General features: G+C 47.8%; 1 protein-coding gene across 2 annotated transcripts in view; it reads right to left on the reverse strand.

The window, feature by feature from the left end:
* VSTM4 (V-set and transmembrane domain containing 4) overlaps nt 1–19997 on the reverse strand; it is a 98303-nt gene that overhangs the window by 53301 nt on the left and 25005 nt on the right. Inside the window, exons 3-4 of one of the 2 annotated variants that reach the window (XM_019444892.2) lie at nt 13244–13312; nt 4151–4258 (exon numbers count right to left, since the gene is read on the reverse strand). In XM_019444892.2, coding sequence (XP_019300437.1) covers nt 4151–4258; nt 13244–13312 — 177 coding nt within the window. The remainder of the gene's footprint in view (nt 1–4150; nt 4259–13243; nt 13313–19997) is intronic. The other variant, XM_053909686.1, reaches the window with a different exon arrangement.

Genomic DNA, 19997 nt, shown 5'->3' on the forward strand with positions numbered 1-19997 from the left:
TTTGTGTGGAAAGAGACAGAGAAGCATGAGTGGGGTAGGGGCAGAGACAGAGGGAGAGAGAGAGAGAATCTCAAGCAGGCTCTGTGTTGCTAGTTCAGAGCCTGATGCAGGGCTATCTAGCAAGATATCTCGCTATCTATCTGGCAAGTTCTAGGAAGCCCTGTTCCAGGGCTAGAGTTCCAGCATATCACAAAGAACAGAGATATCACAAAGAGCAGAGACCAAGATATCACAAAGAGCAGAGACAATAGGGTTAAGCCCCTCTCTTTCCATCTGGGTCTAGTGAGCCTTCAAAACTGTCCTTTTAAGGGGCACTTGGGTGGCTCGGTCCATGAAGCATCCAACTTCGGCTCAGGTCACGATCTCAGGGTTTGTAAGTTCAAACCCCGCATCAGGATCTCTGCTGTCACTGCAGAGCTTGCTTCGGATCCTCTGTCCTCCTTTCTCTCTGCTCCTCCCCTGCTCACGTTCTCTCTTTCTCTCCCCAAAATGAAATGAACATTTTTTAAAAACTGCCCTTTTGAAAGCTCAGACAGAGAAGGTTGGGGGATTGTTGGGGCCACCTCAAAGCAGCGAGTCTGGATTAATTCCTGAACAAGTAAAGGCCATTCAAAACCAGTGTGCTTGAGGAACCATTAGAATAACTCAGGGCTTGGTCTTGAGCCATCAGGATTGGTGCTTTCCAGAGTGAGTCAAAGCTGCAGAGGCCCTGGGATGAAGTTCCAGGTATCCTGGCACTAACAAAGAGCCAGGACGAAGATTCACAGCTTGGGAGGAAGTGGAAGGCAAGTAATACATGGGTGCACTTAAGTCCAGCTCATGTGAATAACGAGCACCCCAGGAAAACGAGGCAGCGCAAGGCCGGGGGTGAGGGCAGGGCAGCAGGAAGGCTGAGAGAGAAAGACACTGGCCCTCTGGCCTCCCGGCTTCCGGGATGGGCTCTGTTTATTTCAGGGCCCTCCAGGGGATTTCGTCAGGAGTGGGGACAGCTACTCTGATATCCTCTTTTCAGACAGATCTTGCCAAGGGAGCGGGAGAGCAGGTGCTGGGCTCACCTCTGTTTTGCACATGTATGCGAGCAGCCCATGAACCTGGACACTGTGTGGTTCTCACACAGGCAAGAGAGCTTAGCCTCCCTCCATGAGGCCAGGGTGCAGAATGCCCAACACACACATGGTTGCATAGAAAACGCAGACCATGTCCATATGACAAGGGGGTCTGAGCCTGATTCTATATTTGTGGGTTCAGCAAGCGTATCTCATCTATGAATTTCATTTCCAGAGAGTAATGAGATCCTTTTGGAATACTTGTGACAGAAGGGAGGGACAGAGCAGGACAGAGTTCAGAAGAACCGGCTCTAAGGCCTTGCTACTCAAAGTGGTGACACCATCTGGGATCACATTAGAGGTACTGAATCAGAATCTTCATTTGAGCAGGTTTCCCAGGGAACCATCTGCTCCTTAAGGTCCGGGCAGTGCTGCTCTAAGGCTCCGGGGTCCAGCTGAGGGGTAACATTGAGCCCACCACAGTCCTCTGTCCTTGGCTCTACAGTGTGGTGGGGAGGTGCCTGGCTCCTAGGCCACGTGGGGCAGGACCTGCCTGCCAGGGCTACAGAAGGCCAGCTCCCTAGGAGCTGCGGGAGCTATGACTGCTGTTCAGGAAGGACCTTAGCAACAACCACCATGGAAGGCTGAAGGGAAATTCCTTGGCAAGGCTGGCCCCCAGATGGCGAAGGTTTTCTTGAAGACAAATGTGGAAGGCTCGGGATCAGGCTGGACGCGGCCTCTGCCACGCCCTTGTTTCAGACTTTTCAGGCTCCTCAGCTGTGTTCTCTCTCAAACGGTTGCAGTAGGGACTGTCATTCCAGACAGATGGTGAGGATGACAGAAGAGCGTAGAAGAGCCAGTGAGCAACAACATTCTGGCCTGCTGCAGGCGCCCAGGCGAAGCTCTTGGCAGCTCGGTAGGGCTCTCGGACACTGCGTGCAGGTGCACACGAGGCTGTCCGTGCCCGCTCCAGGAGGGACGAGGGCAGTTGGGATCTGGGTCTCTAGCGGCTCTGAGTGAAGCCCGGAGGGTGTGTCTCAGTCTGCCTTGTTGGCCCTGAAGGGGAAGGATGTCTCCTGAACCAACTCCCTTGCTTTGTTTCCCCGATTCTGCCTAAGGCCTAATAGAACCTGCAGCTCAAGGCACACTTCTCTAGCATGCTCCTGAACACGGGCAGAGGTGTCTTTGGAGCAAAACGGGCTTGGAGACTGCCCAGGCGGCTTCCGAACTGCAGCAGGTGGGAGCAAAGCAGCTGGGACACAGACACATTTATTCCCCATTTGTTGAGCAGCTGTCACACGCCAAATTCCAAGGAGAAGGGAGGAGGCGAATGGCCCGTGACTCCCGTTGTCTGCAAGGGCGGCGAGCGCATCTGTACGTGTGCAACACGTGCTGCAAGCCCGTAAACGTGGGCAAGGTCTCGGAGCCTCGGAGCGGGGGAAAGCCCCGGCTCTGTTGACAAGGCAGGCAGATACCGAGGATGAAGGCAGCTCTCGGGCTCCACAGAGACCGTGCGGAGCACAGTGGGAGCGGCACGAGCTGTGAAGGAGAAAGGTGTGGCCACGGGCCTTGCTCTGTCTCCGGAGCCCAGTGTGCCAAGTGTCTCTGTGTACCTCTCAGGAACTCTTTTGGCCTGGAGGCTGACCTCCAGGCCCTGCCCTCTGGCTTTGGTCCGTGAGACCAAAGCAAAGCAGCAGGGGAGGAGGGAGGGAGAAGGAAGGGCTGAGGAATGCATAGTCCTGGCTCCCTCCCTGTGGCCTCCTGGTTTGGCACCGCGTGGGTCCCTCTTCCGCGGCTCCTGTTGGTGACCCTTCTCCCACAGCTACAGCTCTTGAAAGTTCTGGAATCGTCCTCTCCTTGTCTCCTAACTCTGTGCTGCAAACAGCGTCCTGCAGGCTGGTCCCTGAGTGCACCCCCTCCCTCCCTGGTCCCCTTAGCCCTGCCCACACTTCGGCCTCAGCGGAGAGGCCCTCTGGAAGCAGGGCTCAGTTTCCCTGTTTGGGTGTCCCCTTAGACCGCGGCCACCAAATCTGACACTTCCCAGCTTTGTAACCTTGCACTTACGCGTAACCATAATCACAAGTTATCATACACACAGGACACTTACGAGAGTCAGAATGTGTTAAAGTTTTTGTTGTTGTCGTTGAACTTAATCCTCATAATAATCCTAAGAGCCTGGCACCCTACTGCATTCCCATTACTTAGATGGGAAAGGTGAGGTAGAGCGGGTAAGTCATCAGCTGGTACGTGAAGAGTTGCCATCTGAACCAGAGCCAGCCTAATTCCAGAGCCCAGCTATCACCCACATCATCTCTGGGAGCTACAGCGTCCGCACCCGTTTCGGGAATCCGCAAGGGGGTGCAGCCCGGAGGATGTTTCAGAGGAAATGTACAGGATCTGGTGGAAATGTGACATTGAGGCTTGGTGAGAGGTGGGGACTGAAGAGGGAAAGCAGGCAGCCTTCATAGAAAGAGAAGAATCAGCGTTCCCAGAACTGGAATCATTAAGAGAGAAAACGCAGAGCAAGAAGGGGCTGAGGACACATTCCGGGCATCAGGGATGCCAACAGGAAAGGAGATGGAAGGAAGTGAACACTCAGGCCGGGCGGAGCCTTCCTAACCCCACCTGCCGGCCAGGCACAGCGCCAGTACTGTGAATAATAACACTCACAACAGTGTGCTAACTGAGGAAGGCAGTGTCTGCCCCATTTCATTTCGCAGATGAGGAAACTGAAGCTCAGGGCAGTTCAGGAATACATCTAAAACCGGTCTTCTGTGGCAGAGCCGGGATCAAACCCAGGTTCATCTGACTCCATAGCCCCTTCTGGGAGAATGAGAGGAGTAAGGGCCACCCCCCCCCCCCCCCCCAGAAACCGCGGGAGGAAGGGACCTGAGAAAAAGAGGAATTTAAATGTGGTCACAGTTGATTTTAGCGGAGTTTCAGGGAGACACAGCTCCTCACTCGCTGTACTCACCAGTCACAGGTAAATAATCCCTGACTCACGATGCATTTTTCAAACAAGGTTATACTTTGCCCAGCGTCTTCCGCCTGTCTGTGGTTTGGTAGTGCTCCCATTCCAGACATGACCTTATCTATCTGCTTACCTCTGGATTTCCTCTTGCTAAACACAGACTGCCAGATGATGGTCAGGGTGAAGAGTAGGACGCTGAGAATCCCCACACAGCACACGAGCACGGCGTATATGTAGATATCTGAGGGCAAGGACACAGCGGAGCATTGTCAGGACGAGCCAGGTCAGAGGAGATGCACCAAGTAAGATACACTTCGTACGTTACCAAAAATCAACTCAAAATGAACCACAAGCCTAAACAGAAAATATGAACTAGAAAACTTTGGGGAAGAACACAGAGGAGAAAAATCTTTGGGATCTAGGACTAAGCAGAGAATTTTTAGACTTGACATGGAGAACATTATCTATATAAGGAAAACGTGATAAATTTGATTTCATCAAAATTAAAAACTTTTGCCCTGTAAACAACCATATGAGGAGGATGAAAAGACAAAACTACAGACTGGGAGGAAATATTTGCAAACTGTACAACCAACAAAGGATTAGTATGTAGACGATAAAGAACTCTCAGAACTCAACAACAAAAAATAAACAAACAATCCTACTAGAAAACGAGCAGAAATGTACAGAGACATTTCACCAAAGAGAATATATGGTGGTAAATAACTTCATGAGAAGACGTTCAACTTCCTTCGCCATTAGACAAATGCAAATTTAAATCGCAGCGAACTATCTCGCACACCTATCAGAACGACTAAAATAAAAAGCAGTGACAATACCAAATGCTAGCAAGGATATGAATAAACTGGGTCACTCAACAATATTGCTGGTGAGAATGTGAAGTGGTACAGCCACCCTGGAAAATAGTTTGGCAGTTTCTTAAAAGATACATCTACAAATGCCCTTCACCTCAGCAATTGCACTCTGGGAAAATGAAAACTTAAGTTCACACAAGAACCTGGACATGTATGTTTATAGCAGCTTTATTTACAATAGCCCGAAACTGGAAACTGCCCAGATGTCCCCCAGTGGGTGAATGGTTCAACAAACTGGAGTCTATCCACTCCCCTCCCCCCCCAAGCTACTACTCAGTGATAAAGTAACAAACTATTGACACATCTAGCAATCTGGAACCTCCAAAGAATTATGCTGAGTGAGGGAAAAAAATCCCAAAAGGTTACATACTGTGTGATTGTATTTATATAATATTCTTTATTTTTTTAATTTTTTTTAACATTTATTTATTTTTGAGACAGAGAGAGACAGAGCATGAATGGGGGAGGGTCAGAGAGAGGGAGACACAGAATCTGAAACAGGCTCCAGGCTCTGAGCTGTCAGCACAGAGCCCGACGCGGGGCTCAAACTCACGGACCGCGAGATCATGACCTGAGGTGAAGTCGGCCGCTTAACCGACTGAGCCACCCAGGCGCCCCTATATAATATTCTTGAAATGACAAAATTATAGAAATGGAGAACAGATTAGTGATTGCCAGAGGTCAAGGAGGGAGTAGTTGATGGGAAGCTATCAGCTGACGGGAGTTGATGAGTTTGGCTATAAGAAACCCTTGTGGAGATGGGAATTTCTGTATCTTGGCTGTATCAATGTCAATATCCTGGTTGCCATATTGTACTGTAGTTTTGCAAGATGTTATAATCGGGAGAAATTGGGTTAAGGGTACAAACTGATACAAGGGATCTCTATCACTTCTTAGAAATACATATTAACCTACAATTACCTCAAGATAATTTTTTTGAAGTTAAACCATGATCATATATGTCTCAGTCAATCTGCTATAACAAAACACAATAGACTGGGTGGCTTAGAAATAAACATTTACTTCTCACAAGAGCAAGGCGCTGGTAGAATTGGTATCTGGTAAGAACTCTTCCTAGTTTGGAGATGTTTTCTCTTAATAGCCTCACATGGCAGAGAACAAAGAGAGAGCAAGCAGGCTCTTACGGGGGTCTCTTCTTATAAGGACACTAATCCTATTGGTGAGGGCTCCACTCTCATGATGTAATCACTTCCCACAGGCCCCACCTCCTAACGCCATCATATTAGGAGCTAGGATTTCAACACATGAATTTGGGGGAACACCAATATTGAGCCCATAACAACGTTCATCCGTTTCTTAAACTCCAGTAATCAACTTTAACACCAATCTGATTGAGAAAATGCCAACTGCTCAGAAAGTGAAAGGTGGGGGAGAGCACCTGGGGGGTTCAGTCGGTTAAGGGTCCAACTCTTGATTTGAGCTCAGGTCATGATCTCGGGTTCAAGCCCCACTTTGGGCTCTGTGCTGAGAGTGCAGAGCCTGCTTGGGATTCTTTTATTCCCCCTCTCTCTCAGCCTCTCCCCAACTTGTACTGTCTCTGTCTCTCTCTCTCAAAATAAATAGATCAACTAAAAAATTTTTAAAAAAAGAAAGTAAAAGAGAATCTGAAAGCATTCCTTTAACCTTCTATGTAGCAAAAAGCTACAGATGTTTGAACTTAGCAACAATATTTCTCTGCTGACAAATTTCTTTAGCCAACAGACATTTACAACGTAGCTACCAGCCACGTTCAGCACTCTCCTAAGTGTAAGAAATAGAACAATGGAGATTTAAAAGGCTCATCAAGAAATCAGAGAGCTGCATGGTATTTGCACCAATAGGAGAGTGTGCCTAGTACTCGAAACACACAGAAAGAACTCAGCCAACCTGAGGAGGTCACAAGGAGCTTCAAAGAGGGCTGGAGCTCTGTGCTGAGTCCTATCTAAAATAACACAGAAGGGGCGCCTGGGTGGCCCAGTCGATTAAGTGTCTAACTCAGTTTCAGCTCAGGTCATGATCTCACAGTTCGTGAGATCGAGCCCCATGTCAGGCTCTACGTTAACAGTGCAGAGCCTGCTTGGGATTCTCTCTCTCTCCGCCTCTCTGCCCTTCCCCAACTTGTGCGCGCTCTCTCTCTCTCTCTCTCTCTCTCAAAATAAATAAATAAACATTAAAAGGTAAATAAATGAAATAGCATAGAAAATGCAAAATACATAGAAAGAATAAAAATACAGGGAGAGAGTGACAAAATTTTATCATATCAATGTAAGTGGCTTAACAGTACCTTATCATTGGCTACTCAAAATGTTTCTGTTTCCTTTCACAAGTGACTGTGATGGGGATTCACAAACCAAAACCCTGATGTACCTCTCATATTAGGTTTTTAAGATTAAGTTCCTAGAAGTGGAATTTCTGGGTCAACAGGAAAGTACCTCTGTAAAGCCCCTGGCACTTGGAGAAGCAGTTAGGTAAGTGCCCAAAAGGCAGGCAAGCTGGGGGAGGTGGGGGGCTGGCCTCCACAGTGAGCTGGAGAGACGAGGAGGGAGAATGGGATGGAATCAGACATCTCAGGTTCCTTTCAGCTCTGTCCTTCCTGCCTCCCTTTACTCCCACCCCCCGCCCCCACCGCCCCGGGGAGTCCAGTCAGCACTTTTGCCCAAGCTAGCTTGAGTATGCTTCTGTTCATGGCAACTTAGAAGCCTGGACTAAAAGTACAATAAATAGAAAACATAGTAGGGCTAGGCTGCAAAGTGAAAGGAACACCTGTCCTAATATTTAAGGGAGCAGGAAGGTGGGTAGGGTCAAGGAAGAGTCTCCTACAGAGGGAGACAGGAGCCAACCACAGAAGCAGAGGAAGACAGAAGTGAGAGTTCTAGAAGCCAAGAGAGGAGATGTAAGAAAGATTCTTTAATAGCATCAAGTGCTGCTGGAAAACATCCATTGGGTTTTCCTACTAGGAAGCTACTGGAAAAGTCTTGGGGGGAAAGCCAATTCAGTAGGATGGTGGAGGCCGAGCCAGATTACGGGGGTCGATGAGTTCAGTGGTATGTGAGGAGTCTGGGACAGAAGCAGAGGAAACCCTCTCCCACAACTAGAATCAAAACTGCCTTTGAAGTTTTGGGAGACACCTGTGTCTCAGATGCATGGGCTTTGCAGGTTCAAATGGTAGAGAACTCGGTTGAGTGGTTGGAGGTAGGGGCTTGGGTCTCCGTTTAAGCAATGAAGCTCTGAGAGCTGGAGCAGAGGTCACAGACCAGGATTCATGACAGGCCACAGGATGGGCCAGAACACAGAGAACATATGGCCAGTCCTGGATTTGCACACAGTTGAGCAAGCTGCTCGGGGATTCTGCCGCATAGCCACTTCTGGCACAAGAGGGTAGCAAATGATGTGGCCCCGTTGCCAGGCACGCAGACATGGGGCAGGTGGACACAGCATCTGCCTCGAGGGGATTTCCAAAGACGCAGGACCCTGGACCACAGAGGCAAGGGCAATTTAGCTTCAGTCTAGTTCTTGGTTGGAGAGACAAACTGTCATACTGAAGTGTCTGCACCACTGGAGCAGAGCAACGCCCTCCACGAACTCCTTCTTCATCGCAACCCTTTCCCTGGTTTCGAAACTGCAGGAATCAAGCAGGGACCAGGTCGTGGTGAGAATCTCCCCCAAGCATCCCCAGAAGCATACCGTAGGCATCTGTGGCCCATTCTGCCCCAGCAGGAGGCGAGGGGCTCCAAGAGGTCCACGCTCTGGTTTCAGATCACAGCCTCTACCACGTGGCACAAAGGGGGCTCTCCACAGGCAGCCGTAGCTGCAGAATCATCAAACATCTGGCCAGTCTGGAAGGCTCAGCTACACCACCCCGCACACAGGCCCCCTGGGCTGCGGACCCTGGCTGGCATGCCTCAGCTGCCTGTGTGGGGGTCCCCACGGGCCTAGGATCAATCGTGCCTGCTCTCTGTTATGTTCTTGGAGCTACAGGAACCTTAAAAAGTGTCACCTTGCAGGAGAAGAAAAGCTCAAAAAGAACACCTGAGTTTCCCTGGATCGGGCAGCCACCGGTACCCCAAGGTTCCAATTTTTTCCTCTGTTCCAAGCATTCCTTTTGCTGCATAAAGACAATCGCCCCGTTTTATCTACTCAAAACACTGAAACCATCTCCCGATGATTTTCTCTGCAAAGGTAAAACCCTGAGCCATTTCAGTCAGGGTCACAAAACACCTCCATCCAACACCACCTTTCCTCCTGGATGAGCCAGAGCAAAGCTGTGCCCTGCCGAACTGAGAGCAGCAACAATGTTTCAGCCAGCCATCCTTGGGCTGGAACGCCAGCCCAGTATCTTCTGACTTTCCCTTAACTTTTATGTAAACACTTCTCTAATTATAAACGTTGGCGCAAAGGTTTTAAAAAACTCAGACCGGGCCAAACAATGCTTGTCTGGAGGCTGAATCCAAGCGCTCAGATCCACATTCAACAAAACATCTGCACTTAACCAAATCTGGGATTAGCTTTTAAAACGCCACATATTACCTGCATGCTCAAAATAATTCTCAAAACCTTGTTATGTTCCTCAAATCCGTTTGCAGTTTTGTCTTTTGCCGCTGGACTTCCAAAGGCACCGATGTCATTTTTAGACGCCACTGCAAGCCACCATGCAGAAAATGTCTCCCTACCATCCCAAGCCCAGGCCTCCCCGAAGCAGATGGCAGGGCCGGCAGGCTGGAGTGACACTCACGCAGCGGGGAGGCCGAGACGGGGTGCACAGTGTACTTGTGCCAGCTCCCGCCCTCCCAGAAAACCAAGCCACCGCAGGGCAGGCCAGGCAGAGAGGCCCCAGTGAAAGGCAGGCGGCACCTGTTGCCAGGCAACCCTGAGGCCTGCGGGGGTGTTGGGGGGGGGGGCTGTGAAGCCCGGTGACCCCAGCATTCCTCAGCACAGCGAAGGGACCACCTCTCCCCAGACCGCTGACTCTAGAAAGTCGATGGCAGTCCTCCACTCTCTCAGGGAAAATGCAAATGCCAAGATCTCAGGTCTAGGCAGCAAACTGTATGCTTCTGCTATTTTTTTTTTTTTTTTAAATCCAGTTTGTAGTATCATCTTGCTTGGCGAGAAATACCTGAGCAATAGCCCTGAGGGATTTTAACTCACTCCAGCATCTCACCAAGAGGCCTGACGATACTGGTTTTGTGCTGTGGGCGCACGGCCAGCTGAGCCGAGCCCCAGGAGGATGGAGGTCCCCTCGCACTCTCTGCAGCAGCCCTTCCATCCAGGAACAAAAGGGCAAAGGCCTGGGCTCAGGCGCCAGGGAGTTTCATCTGTACCCCTGACCTCGCCAATGCTGTGGCTGGGTTAAAAAAGCAAAATGCAAGGCCGCTGCTGCCGAAATCACAGGGAAAGAACACTGGAAACAGCTGCTCTGAGGCATTTTACATAGTGAGGATTCCAATTATGCTTTTCTGAAGGGACCTCATTCTCTGTCTGTGTTGACAAGTAAGCCCACGTCAGGCTCCGGCTTTTGTGTAGAGTTAGGTCGAGAGTGACCCTGATTTCCATAGCTGCATGTGAATTATAAAATACTATTAATCATACAAAGCGTTTTAGACACACTGATTATGCTGCAAGGCATGATGGGACCAAGTGCTGCAACCTTTCCCAACATACCAAGTTTTGTTTTTTGTGCCATGTTGTCTAAATATGGTCCTCAGACCACTTGTACTGGGGAAACACCCTGGGCCCCAATAAAGTACAAATGTTTTGCTCACTTCCTAAATGCAATAATCGGATTCTCGGTGGGGAGCCCAGAACCAGGGTTACTAACAACCCCCCAGGAGATCTTTATGGATCTGATGATAAACAGGGCTCCCGCTGTTACAGCTGCCAGTGACCTACCTTAGGGATGCCCTGGATGTCTCCATACTTCTCCCCATCGTAGGGCCCAGGGCCAGGGTCATGGGGCAGCTCCGAGGAACATGGGGTAAATCAGTTGTTTACTACTTTGCTCCGTGTGGATTAAAGTTGCTTTCATCTCTTTGCTAACAAACAGGCATTCCCTGAATGAAAGGCTGAGTGAGAGAGCTGGGGATTATTTTGCTAGGAGAGGGTCATTAAATAAAAAGACAGCTACAAAGCCTGCCTAAGAAAAGGCAGGGAATGCAAAGAATCGCTGTTGGAGATCACACGATCTGAGAAAGAAAATGTTTGAAACCTAATGGCCTACCTGGGTGACACCTTCTAGTTTGCAAATAATGATCACAATTATGATTATATGTTTCCTAAGAGAGCAAGCGCCTCCATCCACTGCTTTTAACTGGCTATTGAAAGAGGTGGGTTTAGATCCAAGTGCCTGCCCCCTCATTGGGCAAGATCTCCTTCCATCACATCTGTTAGTTAACTAAAGGTGGTGGGAGGCCCCCAAGGCACACACATGTCCCTAGATCTGTTTGGCAAGGTGATTTATCATCAGTAAATGTCATGCCTTCATAAAATGTCACCTTTCACAATTTCCTGATCACCTTTTGACATTAATCAGTTTTTCACTGACCAAAGGCTCTGCCTAAGAACTCACAAAGTACATTCTTTCATTGCTTTTGGCCATAATCCTCATCTACTTTGTGATAATAATTTCTGTGAACCTTCCTTACTCCAAGTAAGGCAAGGTGTCTCAACCTCGGCATTCTTGACATTTGGGGCCAGATAATTCCTTGCTGTGGGAGCTGACCGGTGCATTGTTACAATGTTTAGCAGCCTCCCTGGCCTCTTCCCAACAGATGCCAGTAACATCAAAATTCTGGTTGTGGCAACCAAAAATGTATCCAGACATTGGCAAATAGGCCCTGGAGGGGCAAAATCACCTCCTGCTGAGAATCACCACTCCAAGGTTCAAACCTGAGCGCATCAGAATCACCCAGAGGTCTTATGAAAACCCCGATTGCTGGGCACTGCCCCTAGTGTTTCCGACCCTGTAAGTGAGGGTAAAGCCCAACAGTGTGCATTTGTATCAGGCTCCCAGGGAATGCTGATGCTGATGCTGCTGGTCTGGGACCAGCCAGGGCTGTATGCTGGGATCACCTGGAGAGCTTTAACCAAGTCCCAGCTCAATCAGAATCTCTAGAGATGCGGTTCAGGCATCAGTGCTTTTAAAGATCCCCAGGGGGCTCTGATGTAGGCTGAAAATCACTTGCTTAAGGTTTTCAGACTGTTTCCAGAATCCCCAACTCCATATGAAACCTGAGATAAACTCTGTCACAGTAGGTGCACATTTCATTTTTTTTTTTTTAACGTTTATTTATTTTTGAGACAGAGAGAGACAGAGCATGAACAGGGGAGAGGCAGAGAGAGAGGGAGACACAGAATCTGAAACAGGCTCCAGGCTCTGAGCTGTCAGCACAGAGCCCAATGCGGGGCTCGAACCCACGGACCGCAAGATCATGACCTGAGCCGAAGTCGGACGCTTAACCGACCAAGCCACCCAGGCACCCCTGCACATTTCATTTTTTACATTGCAGTAGGAATTCTGGAGCCAAAACAAAACGAACAAGCCCAAATTATACAGACTTGACCTTTCACCTCTGCTCTTTCAAAACCCACGGGCTGATACCACCGGGCATTCCCACTCCACTCTTTAGTAAATTTAGGATAAGAAAACAACTTGACATCACAGCACAACTAAGACTTCAGGCTCCTTTTGTTAGCTAAAGTGCAATAGGAAGTTACTCAAGTAAGAGGGAGGAAAGGTATCAGCCGCAGGGAGAAGGGAAAGAGACAAAAGCAGGGAAGGAATGAGGTTTGTTTCGCAGAACTAACAAACAGGTCCAGCCAAGGAGACGCCCAGCTAGGTGTTTCCACCTGAGAGCCCCTTTCTAGATGTGTCTCTCCTGACACATCTAATGTGAGCCAATCTGAGCCAGACTGGAGCTGAGGACCTGCACAGAAGCCCCAGTGGCTGACCTGAAGTCACCTTTAGCTCTTTATGCTAACATCTCCTCCTATGGGGGGAGTTTTCTGCCATGTTTTGAACGTACAATGTATGCTTCAGCAGGTTGACACGGTAGGCCTGTCAACCTATACAAGGGCCTATACAAACTCCCCGTCCCCGCCCCCTAATGCACTGAATAAAAGCTTCCCGTACTAACCCCACAGGGAGACAGTGCTTTGAGAGCTAGCTCCCTGTCTCCTTACTTGCCACAAGTAATAAAAAGTCCTTCACTTTCAGTATTTCCTTGGGTTGTGTTCAATTTGGTGTACCCCAAGTGGTGACCCCCCCCAAGTTTGGTTACACTTTCCTCCCATTCTACTCCTTTCCTATTATCTAAAAGCGAGGTGCATCTTATAATAAAGAAACATGCCAGGTCTACCTTCAAAAAATGCCCAGGTCTCTTTCTTTTTCTCAAAGGATGAATCTTCAGACGCTTTGAGGGAAATCACTGTAAGGCAAAAAAGAAATGGGACAGCATGAAGTGCAGTACGCTATGGCCCCAGCCCACACGGTAACCCAAAATGATGCCATACGGTATGTAGGGCACTCACCTTTATGAAGTAATTTTTCCATTTGCAAAACCACATTTGATTATCACAACTCACATGTTAAAAAGAGGTGCAATGACTCAACAACAATGGAGGCACCAGTCGGGGGGAATCAGATTGCCCTTGTCTAAAATCCAATAAATGGCAAAGCTGGGACTCGGTATGGCAGAAGTCCACTTGCCCCACATACTAGCAAAATAAAGAGTTTCCCGGTAGGAATTCCAAGAACCGAAATCATTTTAGTGGACACCTTTCTGGTTTGTTTTTTTTTTTTAATTTTTTAAATGCTTATTTCTGAGAGAGAGAGAGAGAGAGAGAGAAAGAGAGAGAGAACGAGTGGGGAAGGGGCAGAGAGGGAGACACAGAATCCGAAGCAGGCATCAGGCTCTGAGGTGTCAGCACAGAGCCTAATGTGGGACTCGAACCCACGAACACTGAGATCATGACCTGAGCTGAAGCTGGACGCTTAGCATCTTTCTAAAGTATAGTTGGGATGAGCATGGGGTGATGGGGTGTTGTATGCAAGCCAATTTGACAATAAATTATATTTTAAAAAATTATTTAAAAAAAAATAAAGTATAGTGCACTTGCCTGGGTACCACTGGATAGAGGAGCCTGAAGTCATCTGATGACTCAGGGTCTGTGCTCTGAGCACCATTCCATGCGAGACAGTCACACACACACTCTGTCTCTCTCCCCTTTTCAGGGATTCTGTTTCCTCTGTAGAGTTGTGGAATGGTGTTCAGTGACTGACTGACATCTCATTTACTGAATGCCTACCATGTGCCAAGCATCTTGCTGCTCTTGTGGCTACGTGTTATCATATTTAACTTAATTCCCCCCAGAGGGCCTGGAAGATAAATATCATTTCAAAATGATTTTGTACAGTTTTAGTCAGTGGGTGATCGCTGAACTTACTGTGCCTGCTTTCAGCAACCAGGGAAACAGAATTGAGCGACACAGCGTAAATCCGTGAGCATTACACTAAAGAGGCTGCAGCTATGGAAAGGTTCCATGCATAACAGTAATATAATTATAGGATAAAATTATAAAAATTAACCTCACAAAAAAGCCCAAAACATCAAGGAATGAGATTATCGTCTGATAGAACTTTCTGGAACGATGGAGATGTTTTATGCCCATTCTGTACATGTAGTAGCCGCTGGCCACCTGTGGATACTGAGAATGTGACATGTGGCTAGTCCACATGAGCCTGAGGAATTAAGTTTTTAATTTAAATTTAAATTTGAGTTTAAAAAAATGTTTTTAAGTTTATTTATTTTGAGAGAAAGAACGAGAGCGTGCACCGAGCAGGGGAGGGGCAGTGGGTGAGGGAGAAAGAGAATCCCAAGCAGGTTCCAAAAAGCACTGTCAGCACAGAGCCTGACTTGGAGCTCCATTCTCACAAACTGTGAGATCATGACCTGAGCGAGATGAAGATTGGATGCTTAGCCAACTGAGCCACCCAGGTGCCCTTTAAATTTAAATTTAAATAGCCACCTGTGGTCAGTGGCTATCACACATCTAGGACCTGAAGAGAAAGATAAAGGAGGTTGGATTGGAGATTGAATTAGTATGAGAGGCAAGGCTTATGGCAGAGATCCTCTGAAACTTTACCTCTATTTACTACTCCCCCCTCAAAAAAAACCTTTTGTATTATGTTGTCATGAATTTCAATCTGAATTTTCCATCTTTTTACTTCCCTAGGCCTTGTACTGGGTATATCCTATTGACCCATTTTGAAAATCACTGACCCCCTTCATCGGTGTCTAACCTGCTATTAAGCCCATATTTTTTTTTTTTTTTTGAGACAGAGAGAGAGAGAAAGAGAGCACACTTGTGAGCAAGTGCAAAATGGGGAAGAGGTGGAGGGAGAGGGAGAAAGAGAATCTTAAGCAGACTCCATGCCCAGCACCGAGCTCTATCTCACGACCATGAGATCATGACCTGAGCCAAGGTCAAGAGTCAAATACTTAACCAACTGAGCCACTCAGACACCCCTATTAATTATTTTTTACATTTAATTAATTTAATTCATTTTTATACATCCCAGCTCTCAGATGAATTTCTCCAGCTTGTCACCTAATTTCTCAACCATATCAATCATATTATGTCAATGCACGTGCCTGATAACTTTTATATCTGCATCATCCATAGACTTGTTTCCATTATCTGTTTTTGCTTTTGATCCTGTCTGCTTGTTTCCTAAGCATCCTGATGGATACTGTCTACATAGCTTCTCTTAACTAGTGCTGCTTAAGTATGGTTGAATTCCTTCAAGAGTTAAGTGTCTCCAACAATTGGGGTCACTAACTTCTCTACGCTCTATTTATCTAGGTAGTCCTTCAGAGAACAATTAGGATAGCTGAAAGATACATGTGCACATATAATTATGTAATCCAAATGTATTGATTAAATATAAACATGTAATTAGGATAGCTGAAATGCAAATTATTTTTCAGCTTTCTAATTTTGCTCAGAAGGCAGGCTTTAGTCTGCTATAAGCTGGGTCTGCCACAACTCAAGAACTCTCCCTTTAGAACCTAAATTCCTTAAAACCAGAAATTGGATCTTCTACCTCTATATCCCCATCATTGGCAGACTGCCTGGCAGCTGGTAAGTGCCTAGCAAATAAATGAAAAATCCATTTCTTTCTGACTGCCTCGCAAAGTAAGCAGTCTGGCCCTCCAGCAATGAACTCTTAGTGTATACCTGGTCTTGCCCATGGTATTAGAGAAGTCCCATAATTTGTCCATCATCATTCCTGCTTAATTTCCCCACTCACAGCTGACTTCCAGAGCAATCAGTCAGATTCTTCCCCCAAGAATTTAAGCTAAGAAATATAATATATATGGTTGTTGAGAGCATTGGGGCTGAAAGAGCCTGTGGACTTTTGGGTAGCGGCCATGTTGGAAACACAGGCAACTGGAATGGAGCAGAGGGCAAAACCCACAAGAGGAAACTGGAGGTCAGAGGGCTCATAGGGCTGAGGACATGGTGTTGCTGGAGCACTAGGTCCCAAGAGGGCTTATGGAATATGGTTGCTATCCTTGCATTTTATGAGCTCCATAGCCCTAAACTATCCCTACCTTCCTTCTGAATTAGCTTGAATGGGCTTTCATAGCTTCAACTAATTGAGCCCAGGCTAGGATAAGCATAAAGAGACCCAACGGAGACAATACAGAAAGGAAAAACAGATTATCTCCAAGAAGCTGAGTTTTTAGGGAGATCGAAGATGCCCCTCATCATCCAGAGCATTACCACTCCAAATATGATCAACAGACCAGCAGTACAGTGTCACCTGGGGGCTTGGAAGAAGTGCAGAATCACAGGGTCTGCAATCCAGACCTACTGGATCAGAATCTGCTTTTAAACCAGATACCCTGGGTCAGTCATATGCACTGTTTGAGATGCACTGATACACCCCAGGTTGAAAAAAATTAGTTGCCGTTTTCTGGTTGTGTAACCTTGGGCGAGTTGCTTGGTTGCCCAGTGCCTTGGTTTCACAAATAGGGATGGTAAGTGCCCACTCTTAAGGGAGGCGTGAGAGTTTAATGGGTTAATATATGTGAAGTGTGCCTGAGACCTAGTGAGCCATATTTATCCACAATGATTTTTGCTCCATAAGAAAAGGGATTTTGTCTATTTTATTATTTTATTCACTGTTCCAATTCCTGCACCTAAGTCCAGCATGGTCCTTTGCTGTCGGCCCTTTGTTTCAGTGTGTGCATCTTCAATCATCCAAATGGTCCACAAGAAAGGGTTCCTTGTCCTTGTTGTTAAATGTCTACAGCTCAAAAGGGCTGCCACTAACAAAGGCCGGTGTCTTCAGATCAGTTGATTCACTTTTCATTTTTTTCTTTTCAGAAATTGTAGTCACTAACTTGATGTGGTCACTAACAATCGCTTTGCCTCATTTGGGATAAAAGATAACAAGGTCTCCCTAACCAATTTACAGAGACATGCGTTGAAAGAGCCAACAAACAGATCCTGAGCTATCAGGGCTCTAAGCAAGGAATTAATAGATGTTCCTCACTTTCCCCCAGTGCAACTGTTTTATGGGAAGATGCGGCAACTTTGTTTGCATATGATGATCAGCAACTCTGGTCATAACTTTATCTGTTCCTACGAGAAAGAAAACTCTTGGGGTGCCCGGGTGGCTCAGTCTTGATTTCGGCTCAGGTCAGGATCTTATGGTTGGGCTCTACACTGGGCATGGGATTCTCTCTGTGTGGGATTCTCTCTCCCTCTCCCTCTGCGCTCCCACCTCAAAAATAATTGAATAAAGAAATAAATACAAGAACTAAACTGACACATTAAAAAAAAAAGAAGAAAAATCTTCACATGGCCTCTTCTGGAGCTTCAGAAATCTTCCCGGGCTTTTGCCATTAACTGTCTGGTTTCAGCCGCTAATCCCATGCTATCTCAAAGTGAATTTGATACATTGTCAAGCCATGTGGCTGAGTCTGCATGCTGTAAGGAAACACGCTGTGGGACAAGGCCAGGCCGACAGAAGGGCTTTGTAATGGACCAGCAGTGGATCGGCTGACTATTGGCGCCCCTCCTTCACGACACAGCTGCACCTGCGGGTCAGAAATTTATAGCGGCCACCCTGGACACACTGAGTGGAAGAGGCCACTGTGGGGTAGATACGGAGGAGGATAAAATGCTTCAAGGAAACATTTTGCTTGACCAAGGAAAGAGTGGCAAATTTTCCACCCCCAGATTGCTCGTGTTGATCGAAGACTTTCAGAAATAAAATGCAAATTTCTTGATCACAGAGCATTCGTAACGGTTTCCAAGGAACTTAGCCATCAGAAGGCTAATCTTTCAAACAAGATTCAGTGAATCTATCACTATCAACTGCATTTGCCTTACCTGGTGACCCAGCTGGACTCTCAGACAATTGGGGAGAAGGCAACAAGGAGCCTTTCGTACCCAGAATGCTGGTTCTTCCTAAGCATCAGCTCAGCAGAGCTGAAAGTCCTTACCTTCTGACAACTACCTATGATTGGGGGAGTTCCCAGCCTGATCCCTCAAAGGTTAGGAATTCACATGCACTCAGTCAGCCTTTTAACCAATGGGCTGTCTTGTAGGGTCATGATGGGGTGGGGGTGGGGGGCGCTTATGCTCTGTGCTGGGATTCCAAGGTTGGGATAGCACGTCTGTCGCTTCCCTAAAGGGACCCTGTTCCTGCAGTAACCCTGCCTGACCCTCCCTCCACTCCCACATCCACTCACCTCCTACTCTCTAGGCAAGGGGGGTTGACAGGAGCCCCCGATCCTGGGGAGCTTGTGACACACTGCCCCTCTCTGGGTGAGAAGAATGTGGTCAAAGTCCCACTCAAGGTAGCCTCTGTCTTGCCACATGCTCTGAGACTGGGCTCTTAGCAACAGCTAATGAAGGGGTGGGCAGCGTGCATCCCCTTGGGAAGTTCTCATTACCCCAGCTGCTGGGAGTGCAGCGAACCCTGCTTCCTGGGGAGCCTGCCTGTGGCCATTCATGTGCATTCTCCTCTTTCATCCTACCTACACAGACCACCTCCACCCATGAGGTGTGGGCCCCAGGGCCCCCATGCTGGACTGGGGAGACGGTGCCGAGGAAGGTAGCGCAATGGACCAAAAAAAGCAAAAGGAAGTCCAATTAGGCCTCAGCACCAAACCGCTTTTCTCGGTACAGCTTTATCTGGAATAAAGTGGGCATTTCGATTTCTGTCCGACTCCCAGGCCCGTTTATAGTCGGTTTGGGCTCACAGTGGAGAAAAGGAGTAAAAAGGGCTCAAAGCCAAGTCATCAATTGACCTACTGACGGCTTTGTAATTTCCTTGGGACCCTGGTGCCCAGCGGGAAGAGCCTGTTTGACTTTCTGGTGAGGGGCTGGCCCAGATGACAGAGCCGCAGGCTGTCTGGGGGCCTCTGCCCAAGACAGCAGAATCAGATGAAATCTAAAAAGGGGCAAGTTGTGAGGCTCACTGGATCTCGGCCCCTCTGGGAAGAACTGGCTGAAAGTGGCTACAGGATCAAACGGTCTAGAAGAATGGGGCACAGAGGCACCAAGACAAACCGATCCTATCGGCTTTGTGTCTGGAAAAAGCAGGCTGGGAAGAAAGAATCTCAGTCAAGCCCCCTGTGATGAGACCCGTGGGGAAACCATCACTCAAAGAGGTGTGAAAACTGAGAGCCTTGATTCCTAACTTGGACAGAATGTCCTGCCAACTCCCCTGGGAAAGGCATGTTTCACAGGTTGTAGCAGACTGTGTCCCCTGAGTTTATGCCAAGACCCTGTGACAATAGCCTTCAGGCTGAGGCGCCTCCCACCTCCCTCTCTGGTCTCCCATTCGCCTCGATAATACTGGCATCCTTATCTGGACCTGCATTAAGGCCTGACCCCATCATCTGTAGAACAGGTGGCTGAGAATTTTTAGGGGCCTTGGAAAGGCTCCCTTTCTTCCCAAACTCTTTCTCATCTGCTCACTTGTGTCCCCAGCTCCTCTAACAAAGGATCCTACAATTAAAGGAGCTTAAATTGCAATCGTGGGTTACATCCAAAGGAAGGTGCACAGCACATTTCTGATACAGAAAGCCC

Source organism: Panthera pardus, unplaced genomic scaffold (genome assembly GCF_024362965.1).
Source record: "Panthera pardus isolate Hobbes unplaced genomic scaffold, ASM2436296v1 HiC_scaffold_22, whole genome shotgun sequence".
Classification (NCBI taxonomy): domain Eukaryota; kingdom Metazoa; phylum Chordata; class Mammalia; order Carnivora; family Felidae; genus Panthera; species Panthera pardus.